At 34.7% G+C, this 20,385-nt stretch overlaps 3 protein-coding genes, 1 long non-coding RNA gene and 1 pseudogene across 8 annotated transcripts; 1 reads left to right on the forward strand and 4 right to left on the reverse strand.

Annotated features, from left to right (window-relative positions):
* Window positions 1-3,474: 3,474 nt before the first annotated feature.
* On the reverse strand, window positions 3,475-5,651 carry LOC104757418 (nuclear transcription factor Y subunit A-7-like). 3 transcript variants are annotated; one of them, XM_010480161.3, is made up of 6 exons: window positions 5,424-5,651; window positions 5,059-5,113; window positions 4,734-4,885; window positions 4,297-4,374; window positions 4,036-4,200; window positions 3,475-3,954 (listed from the first exon to the last, which is right to left on the reverse strand). In XM_010480161.3, the coding sequence occupies exons 2-6, from the start codon at window positions 5,063-5,065 to the stop codon at window positions 3,784-3,786; spliced, it is 573 nt and encodes a 190-aa protein (XP_010478463.1). In that variant the 5' UTR covers window positions 5,066-5,113; window positions 5,424-5,651; the 3' UTR covers window positions 3,475-3,783. The 3 variants fall into 3 exon arrangements, with proteins under 3 accessions (XP_010478463.1, XP_010478462.1, XP_087353198.1); XM_010480160.3 differs by having other exon boundaries at window positions 5,054-5,113; window positions 5,424-5,639; XM_087497072.1 differs by having other exon boundaries at window positions 4,734-4,906; window positions 5,054-5,113; window positions 5,424-5,573.
* A 527-nt stretch (window positions 5,652-6,178) lies between these two features.
* LOC104757420 (ferredoxin--NADP reductase, root isozyme 2, chloroplastic) lies at window positions 6,179-8,458 on the reverse strand. Of its 2 annotated transcripts, none has more exons than XM_010480163.3 (5): window positions 8,139-8,458; window positions 7,766-7,825; window positions 7,214-7,555; window positions 6,888-7,107; window positions 6,179-6,807 (listed from the first exon to the last, which is right to left on the reverse strand). In XM_010480163.3, the coding sequence occupies exons 1-5, from the start codon at window positions 8,163-8,165 to the stop codon at window positions 6,308-6,310; spliced, it is 1,149 nt and encodes a 382-aa protein (XP_010478465.1). In that variant the 5' UTR covers window positions 8,166-8,458; the 3' UTR covers window positions 6,179-6,307. The 2 variants fall into 2 exon arrangements, with proteins under 2 accessions (XP_010478465.1, XP_010478464.1); XM_010480162.3 differs by having other exon boundaries at window positions 7,214-7,558.
* Window positions 8,459-8,518: 60 nt separating this feature from the next.
* Window positions 8,519-9,073, reverse strand: LOC104757421 (uncharacterized). The gene has a single exon (XM_010480164.3). The coding sequence runs from the start codon at window positions 9,071-9,073 to the stop codon at window positions 8,588-8,590; it is 486 nt and encodes a 161-aa protein (XP_010478466.1). The 3' UTR covers window positions 8,519-8,587.
* A 3,149-nt stretch (window positions 9,074-12,222) lies between these two features.
* LOC147924099 (uncharacterized) lies at window positions 12,223-13,628 on the reverse strand. Its single transcript, XR_015585972.1, has 4 exons — window positions 13,293-13,628; window positions 13,042-13,196; window positions 12,868-12,941; window positions 12,223-12,634 (listed from the first exon to the last, which is right to left on the reverse strand). It is a non-coding gene; the product is annotated as an uncharacterized LOC147924099 (long non-coding RNA).
* Window positions 13,629-15,056: 1,428 nt separating this feature from the next.
* Window positions 15,057-16,374, forward strand: LOC104759548 (F-box/kelch-repeat protein At4g29370 pseudogene; annotated as a pseudogene). Its single transcript, XR_015585740.1, has one exon. The product of XR_015585740.1 is annotated as an F-box/kelch-repeat protein At4g29370 pseudogene (transcript).
* The last annotated feature ends 4,011 nt before the right edge of the window (window positions 16,375-20,385 follow it).

Genomic DNA, 20,385 nt, shown 5'->3' on the forward strand with positions numbered 1-20,385 from the left:
AGTTTATTTGTACGTAAAAATAGTTAGTAGTTGGTATGTGATGGATTTTTTTTCTATTTTCTTTGATATGTACTACTATAATTGATGAATAGTAAATAAAAATGGTGTAATCCACAAACGGATTCATATGTTCCAATCACCACAACCATTCAAACCTATAGGTTTTAAAAGTGAAATTTTGATAGTAAGATGAATTCAATGTTTTGGTTAACAACATAGACTCTTGAAGATAAAATCATTTTTAAAAACTTTTTTCATGCATACACTTTAAAAAAAAAAAAATGTGATAGGAAAAAGCTTAAATTTTATATAAACCTTAATTTTAGAGGTTGAATTAATGTGTATGAAGTAAAAACATTTTCATTTTTGTTTTTAGGATTTTTTTTTCTTAGAGCTCTTGACAATATAGGTTTATGAGATGGATGATCAGTTGCTTCTCTAATTTGATTTCACATCACCATCACCAAATTCTCCGCTTTAACGTGTATGTCAATATTCTTGATTAGTTTGTAGTTAGTATGCGATGGATTTTTTTCAATTTTTTGATATATACCACTATAATTGATGAATAGTAAATAAAAATGGTTTAATCCACAAATGGATTTATATGTTACAATCACCACAACCATTCAAACCCATAGGTTTTAGAAGTAAAATTTTGATAGTAGGATGAATTCAATGTTTTTGTTAAAAACATATACTATTGAAGATAAAATAATTTTAAAAAACTTTTTTGGCATAAGCTTTTTTAAAAAAATTATGTGATAGGAGAAAACTTAAATTTTATATAAAACTTAATTTTAGAGGTTGAATTAATGTATATGAAGTAAAATCATTTAGGATTTTTTTTTCGTAGAGCTCTTGACAATATAAAGTTTATGAGATATATGATCAGTTACTTCTCTAATTTGATTTCATATCACCATCACCAAATTCTCCGCTTTAATGTGTATGTTTTCAATATTCTTGATTTAGATAAAAAGTTTAGATGTTGACAAAAGAAAAAAAGGATTGAAAGTAATTAGAATTGAAAACTTAATTGCATTCAGACGCAACAAATTAGTACTAGCATTCAGACTCAACAAATTAGTAATTGCAATAAACACAAATAGATGAGAAAAGCCAACACGCAAAGGCTGTCTCTGCAAAATTTAAAGACATTTTTCAATTATTATTAAAAAAATCACCTAATGTGCTTGTCACTAAAATCAATAATAAGAAGAAGAAAAAAAAACTTTGTTTAAAACAGTTTTCATCATCCGTAAAACGTAAGTGTAGTTGTCAGAAGAAACGGAATTTTGACGAAATGGGGTAATTTGCTAACTTAGGGAAACAAAGCAGTTGGCTTTAAGCTCTGTGACAGTGGCCTACCCCAAACATAGCATCAAATTTTTCTCTACCCTCTTCTCTCTTATTGTGCTAACGATGATGTATGTAACAATGTACGTATGTGCATGTACATATTATTACCGTGGTGGGTGGCATGTTCTTGTATCGTATGTCCATCTTTTTTTTCTTTGTAACCATGCGGAAGATGATGGATGACAAGTATGTACAAATGTCACTACGCGCGTGAGAAGCGTGAATGTGGTTCTTCTTTTAGTTTAACGTTAAGTTCTTTTGTTTAACTTGTTTCTACAAAAGTTTTGAATTGCTCTTGTTTAACTTGTTTAACTTGTTCCATTGCTCTCTCTTTTTCAGAACTAGGTTTGTTTTTTGGGTTTCATTGTAAAATGTAAACTCTTTTTTATTGGTATAAAATTTTAACATTACACCAAAAAAAAAAAAAAAAAAAAAAGTTTTGAATAATAAAGTATATGAGAAAACAAAGACACAGCTCTGCCTTTGCTGGGGGGTACAACCTGTATTTGGTTGTCTGGTTACGATTTTTCAATTGGGTTTGTATCCATTTGTCCAAACATTGCTTCTGTTGTATAGTTGTTTGGTTTTCTTATTCCTCTTTGTTTTGAACGGAAATTTAAACTGTAATTATTAGGATCATGTTTGAATTTCAAATAGTATTTAACTTTCATGACCTCAATCTCAATGCATTTCTCATTTAACGCATGAGAACTATTTCGTCGAGAACCGAGTAAACTAAATCCAAAAAATCTCTGTATGCCAAATATATATCCCCAACGATAAAAACAAAATGGAGTCAGTCGCAATACATGTGGATGTGGTTTGCTTCTCCTTCCCCCAATATCTCCGTTTAACCAGAGAGCGGTTGGTCTCACGCCTCACTCAATCCTACGGAAAAAAACACATAAGAAAACAAGCTAAACATACTGACTACATCCAATATCGACATGTACGGCAAGCACCAAATCTATCATCACGATATTTTTTTTTTGTTATCTTGGCGAAAACGACATCATGAAAATATTATATACATGCATGTTCGTAAAGGAGGAATACAGATTCAATATATATATACACACATTAAATACGGAAATGTAGTAAGTAAATAGTAATAAAAAGGGATGTAGAAGGTCATGTGAAGTCTCATCATGAGTTCTTTACTTTGTGCATGCGCTTCGATTTCCTACATGGCAGTCTCGCAGATATATATATGCCCACTTTACCCTGTCTTTTCTTTTTGCATTTTAATTTGTATCACTACTACTAACAATTACTAGTATTATCTTAATCAAATACTACTTCGTAAAGATAGAAATCGTGTTACTAAAGCTCTTTCATATTAAATTCTTCTTTTCTGTTTAAGAAAGAACAAGACTATCTATAATCAATTATTAGCACACTTTATACGTAGGAGAGTATATCTCGCGCCACTAAAAAGCTACATTATAGAGCTCTTTACAGTTTTTTTTGAGTACTTTGTTTTTTATACATTTCAGTTAATAGCTTCATTATTTATTTGACGCCTGTGATTGTCTCTAACTTTTTATGTATGTGTGTCACTGTGGAAACTGGAAACTATACAATACAATACAAACCAGGGTTCTCTTAATAAAACTCACGACATGTGTCAAGAACCAAAAAATATTATACATGGTCTTTTGTGTGTTTGACTATGAATGAAAAAAACATCGTAATCCATTATCATAAAAATATCATAATAGCAAACAGAAAGTCCACATAAATTTTATTTTAAGTTTCGCCTTTGTCTCCATAGTTCGTAAAATAATAACATGGATGATCTTTACTGATAGGAAATATAATTTAGAAAAGAAGAAATTGTGCTTAATTTTTCCCCCTTTAAGAAAATGCGAATGTCAAATCTTTTGTGACAATGTTGATCTAAAAGTCAAAACATTGCTTTTTCTTCAACATCATAATACAGTTCCTCTCCATCTCTAGGTTAATTAGTAATTATTTCAATCCGAGTGCTACTTGATGATGTTTTGCTTTTACATATACAACAAACTTGTGGTTCATAAATGATTTTTTCTGTAGCAACAAATTTTGTAGTTTTACATAAATTGCAATAAACCCAAAACCCTTGATGTCACATTGTTTGTGGATTCTTCCATTCTTCGTTTTATTACCAAAATTTCTTACAAGAAAACAATATCAGTAGCATTGTATCTTAACTAAAACATCATGACATTTCCCTTTATTTATTTTTCCTTTCTTCCTCAGTGGGTTTTATTTTAATAATCACAAGTCTAAAAACCCACTTCACGTTTTTACCTAATTGCTCCCAAGAACCCTATAACTTTTCTACAAAGATTTGTATATATATCATACACTAAAAGACATAGATGAGCTGAGACCAAACAGAGCCAAAATACAACAAAGCTTTGTCGTGTAGGGACCTTCTCAAGATGTACCACTCGAAGCAGCCATGGCGGATTTACCAGAGCTAAGGTTGGAACTATCTTCATGACTTTCTTCGTGATGCTCATCCTCCTTCTTGGCATTGAGAAACCGGCCACCACATCCTCTTGGTCTTCTTATCGCATGCAAATGCCGAGATTCATGCAAATATGGCTGCAAGATACACTCTCAAGGTTTACTCAAACGAAGTAAGGAATCATAGCAAAACATGATTTTTAGAAAAAAGTATTTTACCTTACGTGACTTGATGACTTTATTCTGCGATTCAAGTTTTGCTCTAGATTGCCTTCGCCTCAGTATTCCGTGGTATTGCTTTGCGTTTACAAAAACAGGTTCCTCGACTGCATCAGATGGTAAAGGAACACCTTGTTGCTGCATTCCCATTAACTGTAGATGTACCTGAAATGATTTGTAAATAAGCTGTTAACATTAATCATTGAACTGTTCACTACATTTATCCGGATCAGAACACTCGTTGTAGTTAATACACCATACCCCGGCATAGGGTTGTTGTGGAGGCGGTGCAAAGATGCTTCTGTAGTAAGGATCTGGATATGGGTATTGTCCAGGTGCCTTCAGTATTAACAATACACAAACACACACAAAACAAAACAAAACAAAATTCGTTACTTCTATATTGTATGAAAATGCAGAAAGGTGATGGTAATGTCGTCAAGAAGTAAATGTATCAACTAGAACGTCTAAGGCCACGAATGACAAGCAACTCGAATTAGCTTCAAATGTAAGGGGTCCAAAAAGACTTAGCATATTAAGTATTGATGGAACTCATTAGCATTAATCAAGAGATATGTGATCAAACATATATATATATTTTTTACAGAGGGTAAGAAAGGTGCAAGAAACTAAACCGAAGATATAGTTCTTCTGATTAAACAGTTTGGGTTTTTTTGGGCAGCTGAGAGATGTTTTACCATGGGAAGTGTACTCCCCGGGTGAGGAGGAGGAGGAACCGGCTCTGAGAAGACTAAACTTGTAGCCATTGATTCATAATTTCTTCCAGGAGGAGTTGGTGACTGGAATTGAGAATCTCTCTGTTCTTGCTTCTCATGACTTACAATGTTACCTAGACAAAGAAAACACCAAACTTAACAAGAGAGCACCAACCCAAGAATCAGTAACAGCAAACCACATGAACATAAACTATGGATCAAGTTCTGAAAACAGAATTAACATGAAATACGAGATATATAAACATAAAATGAATAAAGAAGAGAAAGAGAGAGAGCAAAACCAGACAGCTCATGGATTGAGGAAGTCATGACTCATGAGCTTAATGTCCGAAGCAGTATTTCTGAAAAGTTCCAAAGAACAGAGTCAGTATATGATTTTTTGAAACCTATTAAATAAATTCAAGAACCAGAATTATCATATCCCCACAAAACCATTAACCTCTTATTCAAACTAAACAAGTCAAGCCTACTAAATAAAATTTTCAAGGAACCAATTCATAACTTAAAAACCCTGTAACTATTACAATCTGACTAAAATTCTAAAACGACAGAGCCATTTCTAACCCCAAAAAAAAAAAAAAAAAAAAAAAGTCAAAAGCTAAGAATTTCAAAAATCATAGTGAAAAAAATTATATACGTAACGTAATTTACCTCTAATTTAATATATTGAAAAAAAACCTCTGCAATCTTGTATGTAGATTAGAGCCTCAGCTTGAAGAAGAGAAGAAAAATGAAGAACAGAGAGAGAGAGACAGTGTCGTTTTCTTCTTTTAACTGGAGTTTTAATGTCCTCTAAACTTCAGAGCGTCCTTCTCCATCAGTGCACAACATTATGACGTTTTACGCTTCAGCAGGTAAGAAAACGGCAGGGTTTGTAACAACTGATGCGTACGCAATATCGATCGTACAAGTGGAGAAAGAGAGAAGCGTTTCAGATTGCACGTAGCAGATGATTCCGGGCAGATCTGAATTTGCTGACCGAAGTCTCTCACTTAACTCATCAAGTCCACGAGTTCTCGCGGGACCTACCTTCTACCCGCTGCCCGTAAGACTTATTTGTATTTTCTTCTGTTGTGTGAGTCATCGATAGCGAAACCGGTTCTCGTTTGTTCGAATTCCAGAGACAACAAACTAATCTCGGTTTGGTTTGATGCAGACTAGTTTTATAGAATAATACGTTGTGGTAAACCGATGATTTTGTTATAAAATGAGTTTCATATAAAACTCCTTTAGGCTATGTGACTCATATCGATTCGAATATTTATGTAATATTCTATAACCTTTGGTTGGCTTTTAATCTCTTATTGTGTAGCACATGAAAATAAATACTAATACGTTTTGTCGTTTTCTTGATGTATATGTAAATAAATGATTCATTTGTTATATTCTCTGAGAATATACCAAAGTCAGACCAACAAATTTCAGATATTATCAATGTTTGAATATTGTAGAACAACATCAATTTCAATTTTATTACGATTCTTAAATCAAAAACAGCAAAGACATATTAAAAGAAAGGTTAAAGTTTAGGCGGCTTAATAGACTTCAACGTGCCACTGCTTGTTCTTCCTTAGCTGAGAAAGCTTCAAGTCCCAGCTCTCACCTCTCTCTTCTGCAACTCTTTTAAGCGTATCCTGAATCCCAGGCATCATTCCTTTAAGCCCACAGAAGTAAATATGAGCTCCATTGTCCAATAGCTTGAAGATCTCATCACTGTACTCCTCAATCTTGTCCTGCACATACATCTTTCCACCTTTCTTGTTCTTCTCCTCTCTGCTCAACGCCTTATCATACCTAAAGTTTTCCGGATGGTCTTTTAAGTACTTGGTAAACTCATCATCATATAGAAGGCTATCGGTGTTAGCCACTCCTAGGAAGAGCCAAGCTAAGCCGCCAAATGTCCTGTTTGGAACGTTTTCCATGAACATTCGACGTAGGTAGCCTCTGTAAGGAGCCACTCCTGTTCCTGTGGCTATCATTATGTGTGTCGCCTTTGGATCCTTCTCGGGTAGTAGCATTACCTTCCCAGATGGACCTGGTTTCGAAAAAGTATATTTAGTAAACTAAGAACTCTTATTCCAAGGGGTCTTTATCTATGTGATTTAGTTCACATACCAGTGATTTGAATCTTGTCTCCGGGCTTTGAATCACAGAGGAAGTTGCTGCAGACTCCATTCTTTGAAGGATCTTCTTTTCCAGTCTCGGGATCGTAATAAACAGCTCTACGTACACATAAACTCGCTGTTTTGCCGTCAAAGAAATCTCCATACCTCGTTGATGCAATTGAGTAAAGGCGAACATTGTGTGGTGCTCCCGGTTTCTTCGGGTTCTCACCCTACACACACAAGATCCAGTTCATTAATAGACTTAAGGGATGAAGAATGGTGGTAAACAATTTGAAGACAACGAAAAGATGTAACAGCACAAGGGACATGACTTACAGGAGGGATCACACCATAACTCTGTCCTTCCCAGTAAGGAAGGTTACCATCATGATCAATGACGATATGACAAGTTTCTCCTGGGGCTTTTGGACCAACCACTCGCTCCACAGAGACAATCTTAGCCGTGTAAGACTCCTTGGGTTTGTACAAGTTCAAAGGAGGATCGTTGGGGTCTTCCAACTCAATAGGAGAGACAGTAACCTTGGAACAACTCGTTTGTTGAACAGACATACATATTGTCCTGCTGGTGTACCGTTTTGCATCTCTAACGTTTGTTGTCTTCTGGTTCAATGCTAAGGAAGATGACCATGATTTGCTATTAAAGCTTATGCTATTGTTCTGCTGCAGAATGAAAAAAATGGTAAAGCACAAAGCAAGCCATGGTAAAAGATCAAACTCAAAAGAAATGAATCAAACAAATACAATCTCAAGGAAAGTAACCAGGAGGAAGCCAAACACCTCAAGCTAAAACTAATGTGTACAAGAACAAACACAGCTAAAGCTAGAATCTTTATGTTAAAAAGAGAGATTGGGATGCATCATCATCACCTTGAAGACGGATCTTCTAAGAGAACGTTCGTTTCCAATTGAAACTGAGACAGCACCAGCCTGTAATTGGAAAAAAAGATAATTCAAACTCCATCAGATTAAAAACTCTATTTTAATCAAGTAAAACACAAGCCTTAAACCTAGATCAAAGATCATAAACCACCAAATCAATCTATTTCAAAAAAGTTCCCTCGTATTCTCCGAAAAAAGACAAGGGGAAACATTAACCCGACTCAAACCCCTAAAAACTAACAAACAGTTGATTCATTCAATAATTCTCCGGCCATACTCAATCACAAGGATCACGAGTTTAAAAACAACCGTTGACTAAAAAAAATCAGGAAAAACAAAAAAAAAAGAGTGAGGATCTGACCTGAGACACCACAGCAGAGTGAGACATTGTGATCAATCGGAGAGAGTAAGGTACTCAGATTCAATATAACCGATTGACTGAAGAAGATGATGATGAGCTTTAGGGTTTTTATATATAAATAGAGTACAAGCTTTGAAACTCCTCAAAGGCCAAGCTTCTTCCTTTCTCCCCTCTTTTGGACTCCTCCAACTGACGCGACGCTCTCTCACAGACTTCTTAATTATTGATTTCTCCACTCCTATTAATTAATTTAATTAACGCAAAACCGGAACCAAATTGACGAAAATTATTCCTAAACCGACCGAACCAATTCAAATAATTTCACAATAACCAAAATACATTATTATTAGTAACTAACTGTTTTTCTACAATAATAATGATTCACATAACCACAAAATCTTTATTAATTCTCTTGAATCAAATGAGCGAATTATATTAGACAACGAATTCTACTTGGTATTAGTGACATTGTTATTATGAATGTGATCACAATTAACAGAGGCATTTTGTGTTTTCGGGTAACCAAGAAAATAAATGAGAGCAGAAGCGACCATCAAAGCTACACCGGAGAGTCCACACACCAAGCTGCCCACTACCAGCACGTGATTCATCACGTGATCATTTTCTTCATCATTGTCTCGAACTTTTGATGACGTTGTCGTCGTCGTTAGTGGGGATTTCACCGCACTCGGCAATATCGAGCTAGTAGACGCTGGTGATGATGATGATGATGTTGAAGATGTCGTCGGCGGCGTCAGCTCATTTGGAGAAGGTGGTCCGAAGAATGTGGTCATCTCCGATTGAGACTCGCCTGTTGGTTCGTAGTAGTACTCAAGACCGTGATCGGAAGGTCGTAATTCTCTAGCGTTTATGGTCGTTGGTTCTATGACGATGAACAAGATCATGACTGAACACATAATAAACGGTGGAACCATTTTTGTGATTTTGAGTTTTTTTTTTTTGTCTTAATTAGGCTTGAGAGTTACAACAACTTGGATTGGAAAGACCTTCCCGTGAAGGAATGCTTTATACGAGAATCCAAACACGACGAAACGACTTCGTTTTAAAAAAGTTATGATCATCCCGTGTCCGTGATGTGTGCGTATTCTTCATTGTCCAATTGCAAACAATGCCAACAACGGCAAACGCCGTCGTTTCCAACGTTGTCACGACAAAAAAATGTTTCTTTCTTTATTCCACGTTGGCTTAGGGAACAGTCTCTCTCGACTCCTGTGTTTTGTCTGAATTTGTTAAAAAATTATTCTCGTGAGTTTCTTTGTCGGAGATTGGCCCTAAATTCACGGGGTTATTAACAATAACAAGAAAGTAAAAAAGAACTCGATTGTTTGTTGTAATACGACCTCACTCTCTCGAGTGTGTTTCTGTCATCGATTTAAGCTATAGTGATTTACTAAGCTTTAAGAAAAAAAGATTGATGTAGATAAAGGTAAAATACCAAGAAACTAGAATTTATAGTTGAGTGGTATACAAGGTTCTCTATTTCTTGAAAGCAATGAACCGAAGAAGAATCTTTGAAAGCTTTTTTTTTTTTGGTTTTAATTGAAAATAAAGAAATATCTAGAAGTTATAGGAATAATTGTTTCAATATATATCGAGGGGGAAACTATTTCTTTCCAAGTTGTATGCCAAGTAATTTTGCTTAACCTTTCGATACTTACAATAAATTGACGCAATCCCCTATATAATTTTTCCTAGAGAGTACTAACCTTTGTCAAAAAAAAAAAAAAAAAAAAATACACTACTAGTAGTAGTAACTAACACCTATCGTTATGTCAATTTATCGACCTTAAGGTCCTTAACCAATGAATAAAAAAGCAACGAAAGTAGCTCTTGTTTTGTTTTTTGTTTCAAAACAGATTTTGGAAAACATTATATTAATTCTCTTTGGTTTACTCATCATGGTTAAGAGTTTTTTTTTTTTTTTGAATGGTGGTTGGTGGATAACGTTGTCGACTTCGGGATCATTGATTCGAATGGGAATACCTACTTCGACCTAAGTTCGATGGACGAAGAAATTTTCGGAGATGCAGCCGCGAGTTTCGACATCGTGATGAGATACAAAATCCGGTTGGTTCCGGTACCATGAGAGAAGAGAGTCATTGATCTTATAATGAAGTGGCAGAATTTCTCTCATAGTATTAAAGCTGAAACATGCATATGCATGGAATCAATATCTGATTACTATATTATATATTATGGCATCATAATCAGTTTTTTCTTTGTCTTTTCATTTCAGTTTTTTTTTTTAACAAAGTTATAGATATGGTTGAAAAGATGCATATGATGGATAGCAAGTATGCTTTCAATAATTTGTTTTCGTTTATTAATCATTTGTAAAGGAACTAGGCATAATAAATCTCAATAACAGGTAGTTAAGGAAATAACAAATTCGAAAAAAAAAAAAATCATTACAAGCAATTTATATATTTAGAATTGGAACTTTTTTTTTTGTTTTTAAACGTTTTTCCCATCATTTATGTATGCAAAGCAAAAGAGATTTTATTATTTGTTTTCCGTTAATTGTTGTTGTAGGCGGTGAGTAGAGAAAATACCAGACGCACAAAAAAGTACTAATGCAAAATGAAACTATTAGACCAAACTCTAATGGGACTCCTAAACACTATTTTCGTGTAATTTTAGAACTAAAATATCTCCAACAGAATTCTAAAATTGACACTATTATAGTGTGATGCTACAGTATCACACCAAATTTAGTGTATCATCACAACTCTAAACACTACTATTTAGTTATTTTATTAATAATATAATTAAACTAAGTAAAATATAAAAGTAACAATATTAATAGATATAAAATAATAAAATGAATAGATATAATAATATACTAAATATTTTGAAAATGGTTTAGTTAATTATGTTTTTTTTTTTCTATTTGAATAATAATATCGTTATGTATTTCTAAAATTATACATATGTTAACGTAATATGTTTTTAATGTGATGTAATTATACTAGTATTTCTATTTGAATAATATAATATGTTTTGTTCTCGTCTAGCCTGAGATTTTTGTGGGGGTTCTTCATTTTTTGGAAGAAACAGTTTGAAATTGGGTGGGTTTTGGTTAAGGGATCTAGTGCTCAAGGTAAAATTTGAAAGACTTACTGGAATAACTATTGCCACCATTGTTGTATGGTGGTTTTAAACAAATAGTCACATAAATCAAATTAGCCAATGAGAAAATGTCTTTTTTTTTTGTGCATTCTTCACCAACAAAAATGGTTTCTTCAATTCAACATAATATCTTTGCTATTTATGCCAAGGGTGGTGGATTCATGAGGAGAGTGGGTTCTAAACCAAAATGTGTAAATTTTGTGCCAAAAAGCCCACAAGCTTAAGGCTACTACTAAAGTGGTAAGTGGTTTCTTCTGTGCTATCTTTTTTTTTGATGGATTGTACCAAAGATGTGGACCTTTTTTTTCTGGATTATGTGTTAAAGGTGTCAAGATTTTTTTGAAGCTATTTTTAAATTTTAATTAGCATCAGTTGTTATTGATTGAAATTTTGTATCATTTTCCAAATGATGTAAATTTGTATATTTGTACTAATACTATGAAGTAATGCTAATGGATCCAAATTTGTATCGTGATGCAATACAAATCAATAATAGCATCAATTATTTCTATTCAATGTTAAATTATAATTTTTGTATCGATTAGAAATATGTAATTGAAATTAGTATCATTTATAAATTTGACACAAATTAATTGGTGCAATTGACCATATTATTTGTAGTGGTTGTGGTGTATTAACTTTTAAGAAAATATTAGTAATTATTTTTTTGGTAAATAATCAAGTATTTTTTCATCGGTTGAAATAATTATTTGCATCAATTATTATTTTAATTGATGTTATTATGCATCAGTTGCAAAAAATGATGTTAATTATACATTTGTTAATACAAATGATATTAGTATTTGCATCAATTTATATAAATGACATTAATATTTACATTGGTTATATTAATTGTTGTTAAGTGATTATATATGTTATAAATAATTGATGTTAAAATTTATAAAACAATATTAATATATTTTTTACAAAATAAGTATTATTTAATTTTATTTACTAATATGATTCTATAATATTTGTTTAGGGTAATAAGTGCATACGAAATTTAACACTTTTTGACGCTGTGAACGATACCAACTGAAACAACCTGGCCCGTTTTTTTTTACATAAGTACAATACATAATTAAGCATCTCATACTACTTAATTAAACCACCCAAACCACAATTCCTCATTAAACCAATAATAATCAATATGCACAGCGGAAACATACCAACATATAGAACCAACACATCATCAATGCAATAACATTCCTAAACATTCTATTCATCAACCTAGCATAACTCTATCCAAGGTTCCAGCATAAACAATATAACCAAGTCCAACAACACCCAACCGAGACCCTATATCATCCTCCTCGTCATCGCCATGATTCCACGCTACACAATACCTGCATCACAAAAACAATGAGATGCGTGAGTATTACCAGAAATACCCAGTGAGACGATCCTCCCATCTACGAGCTATACACACAAGCAAATCAAGAGTACAACCATAAATAAAACATAAGAAACCAGACATTGAACAGAACATCCAATAACACATTTATCACACCTACACAACTTCACACAAAACAAGTTATACAACCCAATCGCTTAGATAAGCTCATGGTCACGCACTCACCTTATCAAACTGATTATAACAACGAATATAACCAGTTGAGACTCTGCTAACGTCTGAAACAGCCCAAAAATTCCCTATAACAAGCCACACAACCAAAAACGATTTATAGCAGAACTGGACAGAAACATCAGAAAAGAACAGTCTCAAAGACGAAACCCTAAAATAAAAACCAACCGTTAATTATTAAATCCCTCCGGTGAACAGCTAGCCCTAGACGTCACGAAGCTTCCCACAAAATCTCGTGCCGATCAGGAATCAGACGAGACCAAGATCTCAGTTACAATCCCCGATGGTTCTAACTCGCGTCTGAGAAAACGTGTCTCACGAAACTGCCAATAACTCATCGAGTTTAAATCCAAAACTACTTCTGTAAAAAGGCGAATGACGATGAAAGACTTGGGAATAAACCTACCAAATTTCATTACCTTTGAGAATGATTTGATATGTCGAAACTGTTTCCTTCCAAACCCTAACGATTTTGTTCCCTTCTCCTTCTTACTAAGACAAAGCTTTGTTGATCTCTTTCTCTTTCAAACCAAATCTACCAAGGCTCTCTCTCTCTTTCTGATTACAATGTCGACAGTAGCACAAAACGAGAGTAAGCGTCGACAATAAGAGGAGAAATTAGGGGTCTTTGGTTTAATTAGGTTAAACCAGGATTTAATTAAACCGATAATTAAACTAATAATTAAACCGAAATTAATTAAAATCCACTCATTTGGTTTAATCAACACAGCCCAAAATGCAATTCAGGAACACGGATGTTACACCAACGGTGCAAGGTCATTATATATAAGATAATTATGAAGTCTCTTTCTTTAATGGGAGCGATGTGGGACGTTGAAAAATGAAATGAATACTTACAATATTTTTTAGAAGCGATTTTTAATTTTTAATTAGCATTAGTTGTTATTGATTGAAATTTTGTATCGTTTTTTAAATGATGTAAATTTTTATATTTGTATTAATATTGTGAAGTGATGCTAACAGATCCAAATTTGTAGTATCATTTTTAGTGAAGTGATGCTAACAGATCCAAATTTGCATCATTTTTAGTGAAGTGATGCAATACAAATCAATAATAGCATCAATTATTTCTACTCAATGTTAAATTATAATTTTTGTATCATTAGAAATGAGTAATTGAAATTAGTACAATGTCTAATTTTGACTCAAATTAATTGGTGCAATTGACCATTTTATTTGTAGTGGTTATTAACTTTAAAGAAATTAATTACTAGTAGCTTCGGACATGATTATCTAATTGGCTTAGAAAATATAATTATTTATTGTGGTTAATAAATCTAAGTATTTTTACATGTTGAGTGTGTAAGATTTGTTTTAAACAATTTTCTCAAAAGGAGAGAAAATTTGACCAAAATTCTGAATTTTTATATAGCTAGCACAATATTTTACATTTTGTTTTTTTTTGTTGGTTCTAATGTTTCTCTAGTTTCTTAAGACTTCCTTTAAATGGTTTATGTGCTTCTCTATTATATTTGGCCTTGGCATTCTATCTTCCTTATCTTTTTCATTTCTTGTTATCACCATTCTCATCATCAATTCTTCTCTCTTTTGTTTCTCCTTCTCTTTAGCATTCTTTATTGATGTGGAGCAGACTCAAGAAGAGAAGGAGAAAGATGAGGAGGAGCTGATGAGTAAGATATGTGATACAATAATATAGACATTTATGTCAAAGATCCAAAAGATGAGGAACGAAGGAGCTATTACCAAAAAAAAAAAAAAAGGGAATGGAATGACCATGTCTTTTTTATTTTATTTTGTCAGGATTAATGACCATGTCTTCTATGGAGCTGAGTAAGATACTATGTGATACAACAACCAAGCATTTATCATTCAATATAATCTTATTCACATAGAATTAAGGAACCTAGACATTTGAGAAGAAAGGAGAACATTTAAATGAAAATTAATTAATAAATAAATAAAAAGTCAAAATAACTAATTTCTATTTTTAACATAATATCTGATTTTATTTCATATTATTTTTATTACAGGGATTGATTTTTAAACCTATACGAGGGTCCTAATCTGGTCTATTATAAATTCAGAAAACAAAATCTATTGTAACAATATATCCCTTTTCGAATGGAAATGTGTTAATATCCTTTACCTTTTTTTTTTTTTGCAGCATTAATATTTTCTTTTACGTTTTATTTTTTTCTGATCTGATAATGATCCCTGAAGAAGAAGCTGAGTCGCCGCTTCAACCCCTTCCACCGGCACCATGTGAGTCATTTTTATCCCTCCCAAACGAAATCGCTTTGAACTGCATCGCACGTATCTCTAAAATGTATTACCCTTCGCTCTCCCTTGTCTCCAAGACCTTTCGTTCTCTCATCTCTTCTCCAGAGCTCTATGCCGAGCGATCTCGATTAGTAACCACCGAGAGTTGCCTCTATATCTGTCTACGGTCTACCACCGTACCCTTCAATCCACGTTGGTTCAGTCTCTGGGTCAAACCTAATCGAAATCTAACCGATGGTAGGATCAAGGAGAAATCAAGTGGAAATCTCTTTGTTCCTTTATCCGATCCTTTTCCTCCATATTCAAATTCAACAGTAGTGGTCGGTTCGGAGATATACGTGATCGGTGCACCCATGTACGATAACAACTTTGAACCGTCCTCAGTTGTTCGGGTGTATGACTGCCGGAGTCACACGTGGCGGGATGTCCCTAACATGACGAGGGAGAGGAGAAACGCGTTTGCATGCGTTCTTGATGACAAGATTTACGTGATAGGAGGTTGTACTTGTTACGACAAGTACTCAAGTTGGTTCGAAATGTTTGATATAGAGACTCAAACTTGGAGAAACCTACCGACGATTCCTGACATTGACGTAAGGTTAGCATATAACTGGAGTATCGATGCCGTGGAAGGAAAGATATATGTAAAGGACTGTCGTCGTCAAGGTTGGATCTATAATGTGCTTGAAGGTAGATGGACTGTTGCAGAGAGGAGGAGCTTTACACATCGGTGGTTAAAATATTGGTGCGTGATAGATGATGTGATATATTGTTACTCATACATTGGATACATATGGTATAATGTAGAGTCTAGAAAGTGGACAGGTGTGAACGGTTTGGGAGCATTTATGAAGTTCTGTTGTACTCAGGGTACTAGTAATACTTTTGCTCAGAATATGGTTGGATTAGTTAACTATGGTGGAAAACTCGCAGTTCTTTGGTATATGTCTGTTGGTGAAAAGAAGAATATTTGGTGTGCGGTGATTACGCTGGAAAAATGCCATAATGGAAGGGAGATCTCCGGGAAGATTGAGTGGGTCGATGTGGTGCTTACGGTCCCTAACTCGGATGATGACTTGCGTTGTTTAGCCATTTCGATTTGATAACTCTCAAGTCTCAAGTCACTTGTAGATCTACTCTAGAGTGATTATTTTGCTTTTGTAAACATGTGGGTTTCGCCATACGTCTATGACAATGTTGAATGACTTTCGCTGATTGCTTTCATTTCAGTTTGCAATTTTGCAACGGTTGGATAGATTATGATTTATGACCATCTCTAAGCATTTGCACTTTGATCTGGTAAGCAAGTTTTCCTTTCTCTGCTAATTCGATCTTTTTAACTAACTCAGTTGTTATAGGCATCGATCGAGGCAAACTAATAAGAATATATGAGGAAGAATAGAACAAACCTTTTTCAAAAATAACCTACAACTTGAGTCAACACTTATTTTAGAAAAAAACCCTTCTTGTTTAAAAATAACAAGTAACATCTAAATTTGAAAATGACGCATATTCAAAGTTGTTAGTCTTTTCAACTTTGTTCACATTGTGGCTAAATCGAACATGGTTGGCAAAAAATTTATATCACACGCACGTTCCGAAATAAGGTCACACGACATGACATATATTTATAAGAAGACAAGACTAACATTAGAATACATATTGCGCTAAGTTTGTGGTATACACATTTTAGAATAGATTCAAGAATTAGAGAGATGGTGCTGGCTTTACAAAATATCAAACAAAAGTCCACTTAAATTGCTATTGACACAATAACGAAGAAGAAGATCCACTATAGGCGATTATATTATGAACGAAGTGTATGTGAGATGTTATGTGAGTACAATAGATGCAACCTAACCCATCCATATGAAGCCCATAGAGAATTCCCTAACGGAGCATAAGCCTACGAAAAAATAACACTAAATTCCACGCCATTCGGTTTTCAAATTTGATAGAGAATTTGTTCATCTCACCATCTATATTTTACAGAACCCAAATCCAAAACATTATTAACTCTAAGTAAACTGCAATTATATCGATATGAGAAGAAATCAAAGCGTTAGAACAAAGAAATCAATGAGATCAATTGGTATAGGGAATATATAAACCATGGCTCAATAGATGACAAATCGTTTGCCCTCGTAAATTGAGGGTTAACGAGAAAAAGGGAGATGATTGCTCGAATAATTACCTGATACACTTAACCGTGAGGCAGTATATGTAGGGTCGAATCAACAAGAACCAATGATACACTAAAGATTTGCGAGAGTCGTAAATAGCTAAAGTGAACGAAATATTGTTTGTTTTCAAGATTGTAAATAAAAATGCAAATAAACAAATTGATTAACTTATAAGATAAACACATTGGAAAATAGGGTGTTTCAGGGATAAATGAGTAATAGATAAAATAAAACAAGAAAATCAACAATTGACAACCATTCTTGAACATGAATGTAACGCCCCCGAATTGCACTAGGGTGATCCGGTCGAGAGACAGAAGCTGCAGACTTCCCGACCGGTCCTCCCTGATACAACTCCTCCCACGACCAAGACTACCTTTGCAATCTTTGTGGCCTGGTGCGTTGTGTCAGCCTGGACAAGGCCGAGTATCATTTGCAACTTGCCATGTTTTCCTGAAAACCGTATATATTACTTTAATAAAATATTCCATCAAAAATAAGTCATCAAAGCAATATATAAAGATAGTCGGATAATATTTACATAACCATTTATGAAAATAGGTTTTACAAAGAACACAAAGAAAACCCTATCCGGTACCCTAACGTTTGCTCCGACACTAGACTCACTTAGGCTTCCCTGCAAGACCAAAATAATATCATGAGTAATCTAAGATTACTCAGTGAGCCTGGGTACCCCCTTTTTCTTCCTAAACAGGATTCTACTTCCCCAACCCGACTACCCCAGCAAGCAAAGAAAACAAGCAAGTGAAACAAACTAGCAAGTTATCAAAGCAACGCAACAATAGCAATAGCGGAAGCAAAACAACAAACAAGCAAGAGAGGTTAGATCACTACGACTCAACTCGAAAGATCTAGACTTGCTGTACTATGATAAAGACGACCTAAGGGAACAAGGAACTACTTGGACACCTTAGACTCTTACCATCTACGCGACTCGCTAAGACGACTAGAATAAACAAGGGATGCTTGAACTATCCTAGACTCTTAGACAACACACAACATGCAAAGACGAATAGACATAAACAAGGGACACTTGAATACTCTAGACTCTTTACACCTAGGGCCCATCGATAATCTGTTCCGTTCCAACACTTCCCATGCCGAGACCACAAAGTTCACCCACATGAGCCCACAATTAGCTACATCATCATGTAGCGGTTACACTGGTAGCTAGCCAGCCGTAACATTGTCTTGCGCGAGTGGTCGTCGAGAACTCTCGCGAGACATACGCTTTTGGAAACAGAAATATCGACACACTATCCTAGCCAAGACTCGAGAAACAAATTCAAGAGACTAAGCTAAAATAAAGCACACCACAATAATTCAAGCAACGATTAATCAAGCACACAAGCATGAAATCAAGCAAGAATAAAACATGCAATAATCAATCAATAAGCAAGAATGCAATCAAGCAACCTATGATTATTCTACATGCATGCAAACAATATAAGCAACTTAAGCAGGATAATGCAACAAGTTCTAATATGCATGCAACCGTTTGTGATTTACCCCTTTAAATCCCTAAGTCCAAATTCACATGCAACCTGTTCGATTTAATCATTTAAATCCCTAAGGTTCATTTAAGCATGTTCTAATCTCGATTAAATTTATGCAATACAATGCAAAATATTTAATCCTTTAATCATGCATGCAACCGGATTTTAAACAAGAATAAATTCAAGTAAATCTAGGTTCAATTATGCATGCAACTATATCCTAATTTTAAGCGTTCCATCTTACTTAAAATGCATCCAATTCATTCGCATGGTAATTCATGTTAGATGTGCATTTAAACATTTCACTAAGATGAATCCTACCATATTACGCATGCTATCAATTTAAACCATTTCTACATGCAACTATCCTACATGCATTACCACAGACTCACCTCTCGCGCGTCAACGATGATTACCGGACTTCACCGCACCACACGATCAGACAAACTCTTTCCCCTTCGCGTCAAACAGCTCCCTGCTTCTACGTCCGCAAACGTCGCTTTGCTTCGACTCCTCTCAAGCAAAACCGCGACTCACTCTCGACTAAGTTTGATCGCAAGTACGTCTCGCTCTCGATCGCTCTTCGACACAACCGTCGTCTTTTCTTGACCTTCTTTTTCGACACTAACACCGGTACTGATCGATGATCTATTCGACAAGTCCTTCTTTTCTTTGACAACTCGTTCTCGACACAATTCTTCTTCTCCTCGATGATCTCTCGATGCTCGCTTGGCAATCTCTCGACACAATCTCTCAAAAATCTCTCAACAAACTCTCGGCAGTCTCTCCACAAAGAAAAGCTTTTGAGTGACTAAGTGAGATGAGAGAAAATTTGCAGAAAATGGGCAAATGAAGAGCATTCCCACTCTATTTATAGGCGCGAGTCCTTTCTTCCTCTTCTTAGTGCGCCTTGACAAGTGTCTTCCTCCCTCCTTGCATGTGAGGCGTGATTAACACTCCCCAATAGTTAATCGCCATTTAGTCCACTAATTCCACTTTATTAGTGCATGTAAATCCTTTTATTAGTGCATGAGCATGCAATAAATCTGATTGGTCAATTTTCTTGAACGGAATCAAATTCTTTTTCTCGTGGCAAAACTCACTTCTTGTCCGATGCTCTCGACATCTACCGGTCTCGCTCGGACGCTTCTCTCGGCATTCGTCCTTTGCTGTCGATCCCTTCGATAATTCTCGTCTCGATACGAACATCTCCCTCGAGCAATGGTCGATCGTCATAGGCTTCCTTTGGCAGTACTCGCTTGATCGAGCATCCTTCTTGATCATTGATCGATCATTAAGGATTTTCCTTTTAATGTATGAATGCATGCGATTCCCTTCTTCTTCTTGTGCATGATGCTCAACACTTGGGAGAATTTTGGATTGCCACCTTGATTCCCACTAATTCTTCCTTGTATTATTTTAATTCTCTACTAAGCTCCACTATCTCCTCTTGATTATTATTCTCAACTATCTTCCTTAATCTTCCTTGATTAAATTAATCCTCTATTATCCTCATTAATCTTCCTTAAAGTAATCCTCCACTATCTTCT

The sequence above is a fragment of the Camelina sativa genome, chromosome 17, assembly GCF_030686135.1.
Source record: "Camelina sativa cultivar CO46 ecotype springtype chromosome 17, ASM3068613v1".
NCBI lineage: Eukaryota > Viridiplantae > Streptophyta > Magnoliopsida > Brassicales > Brassicaceae > Camelina > Camelina sativa.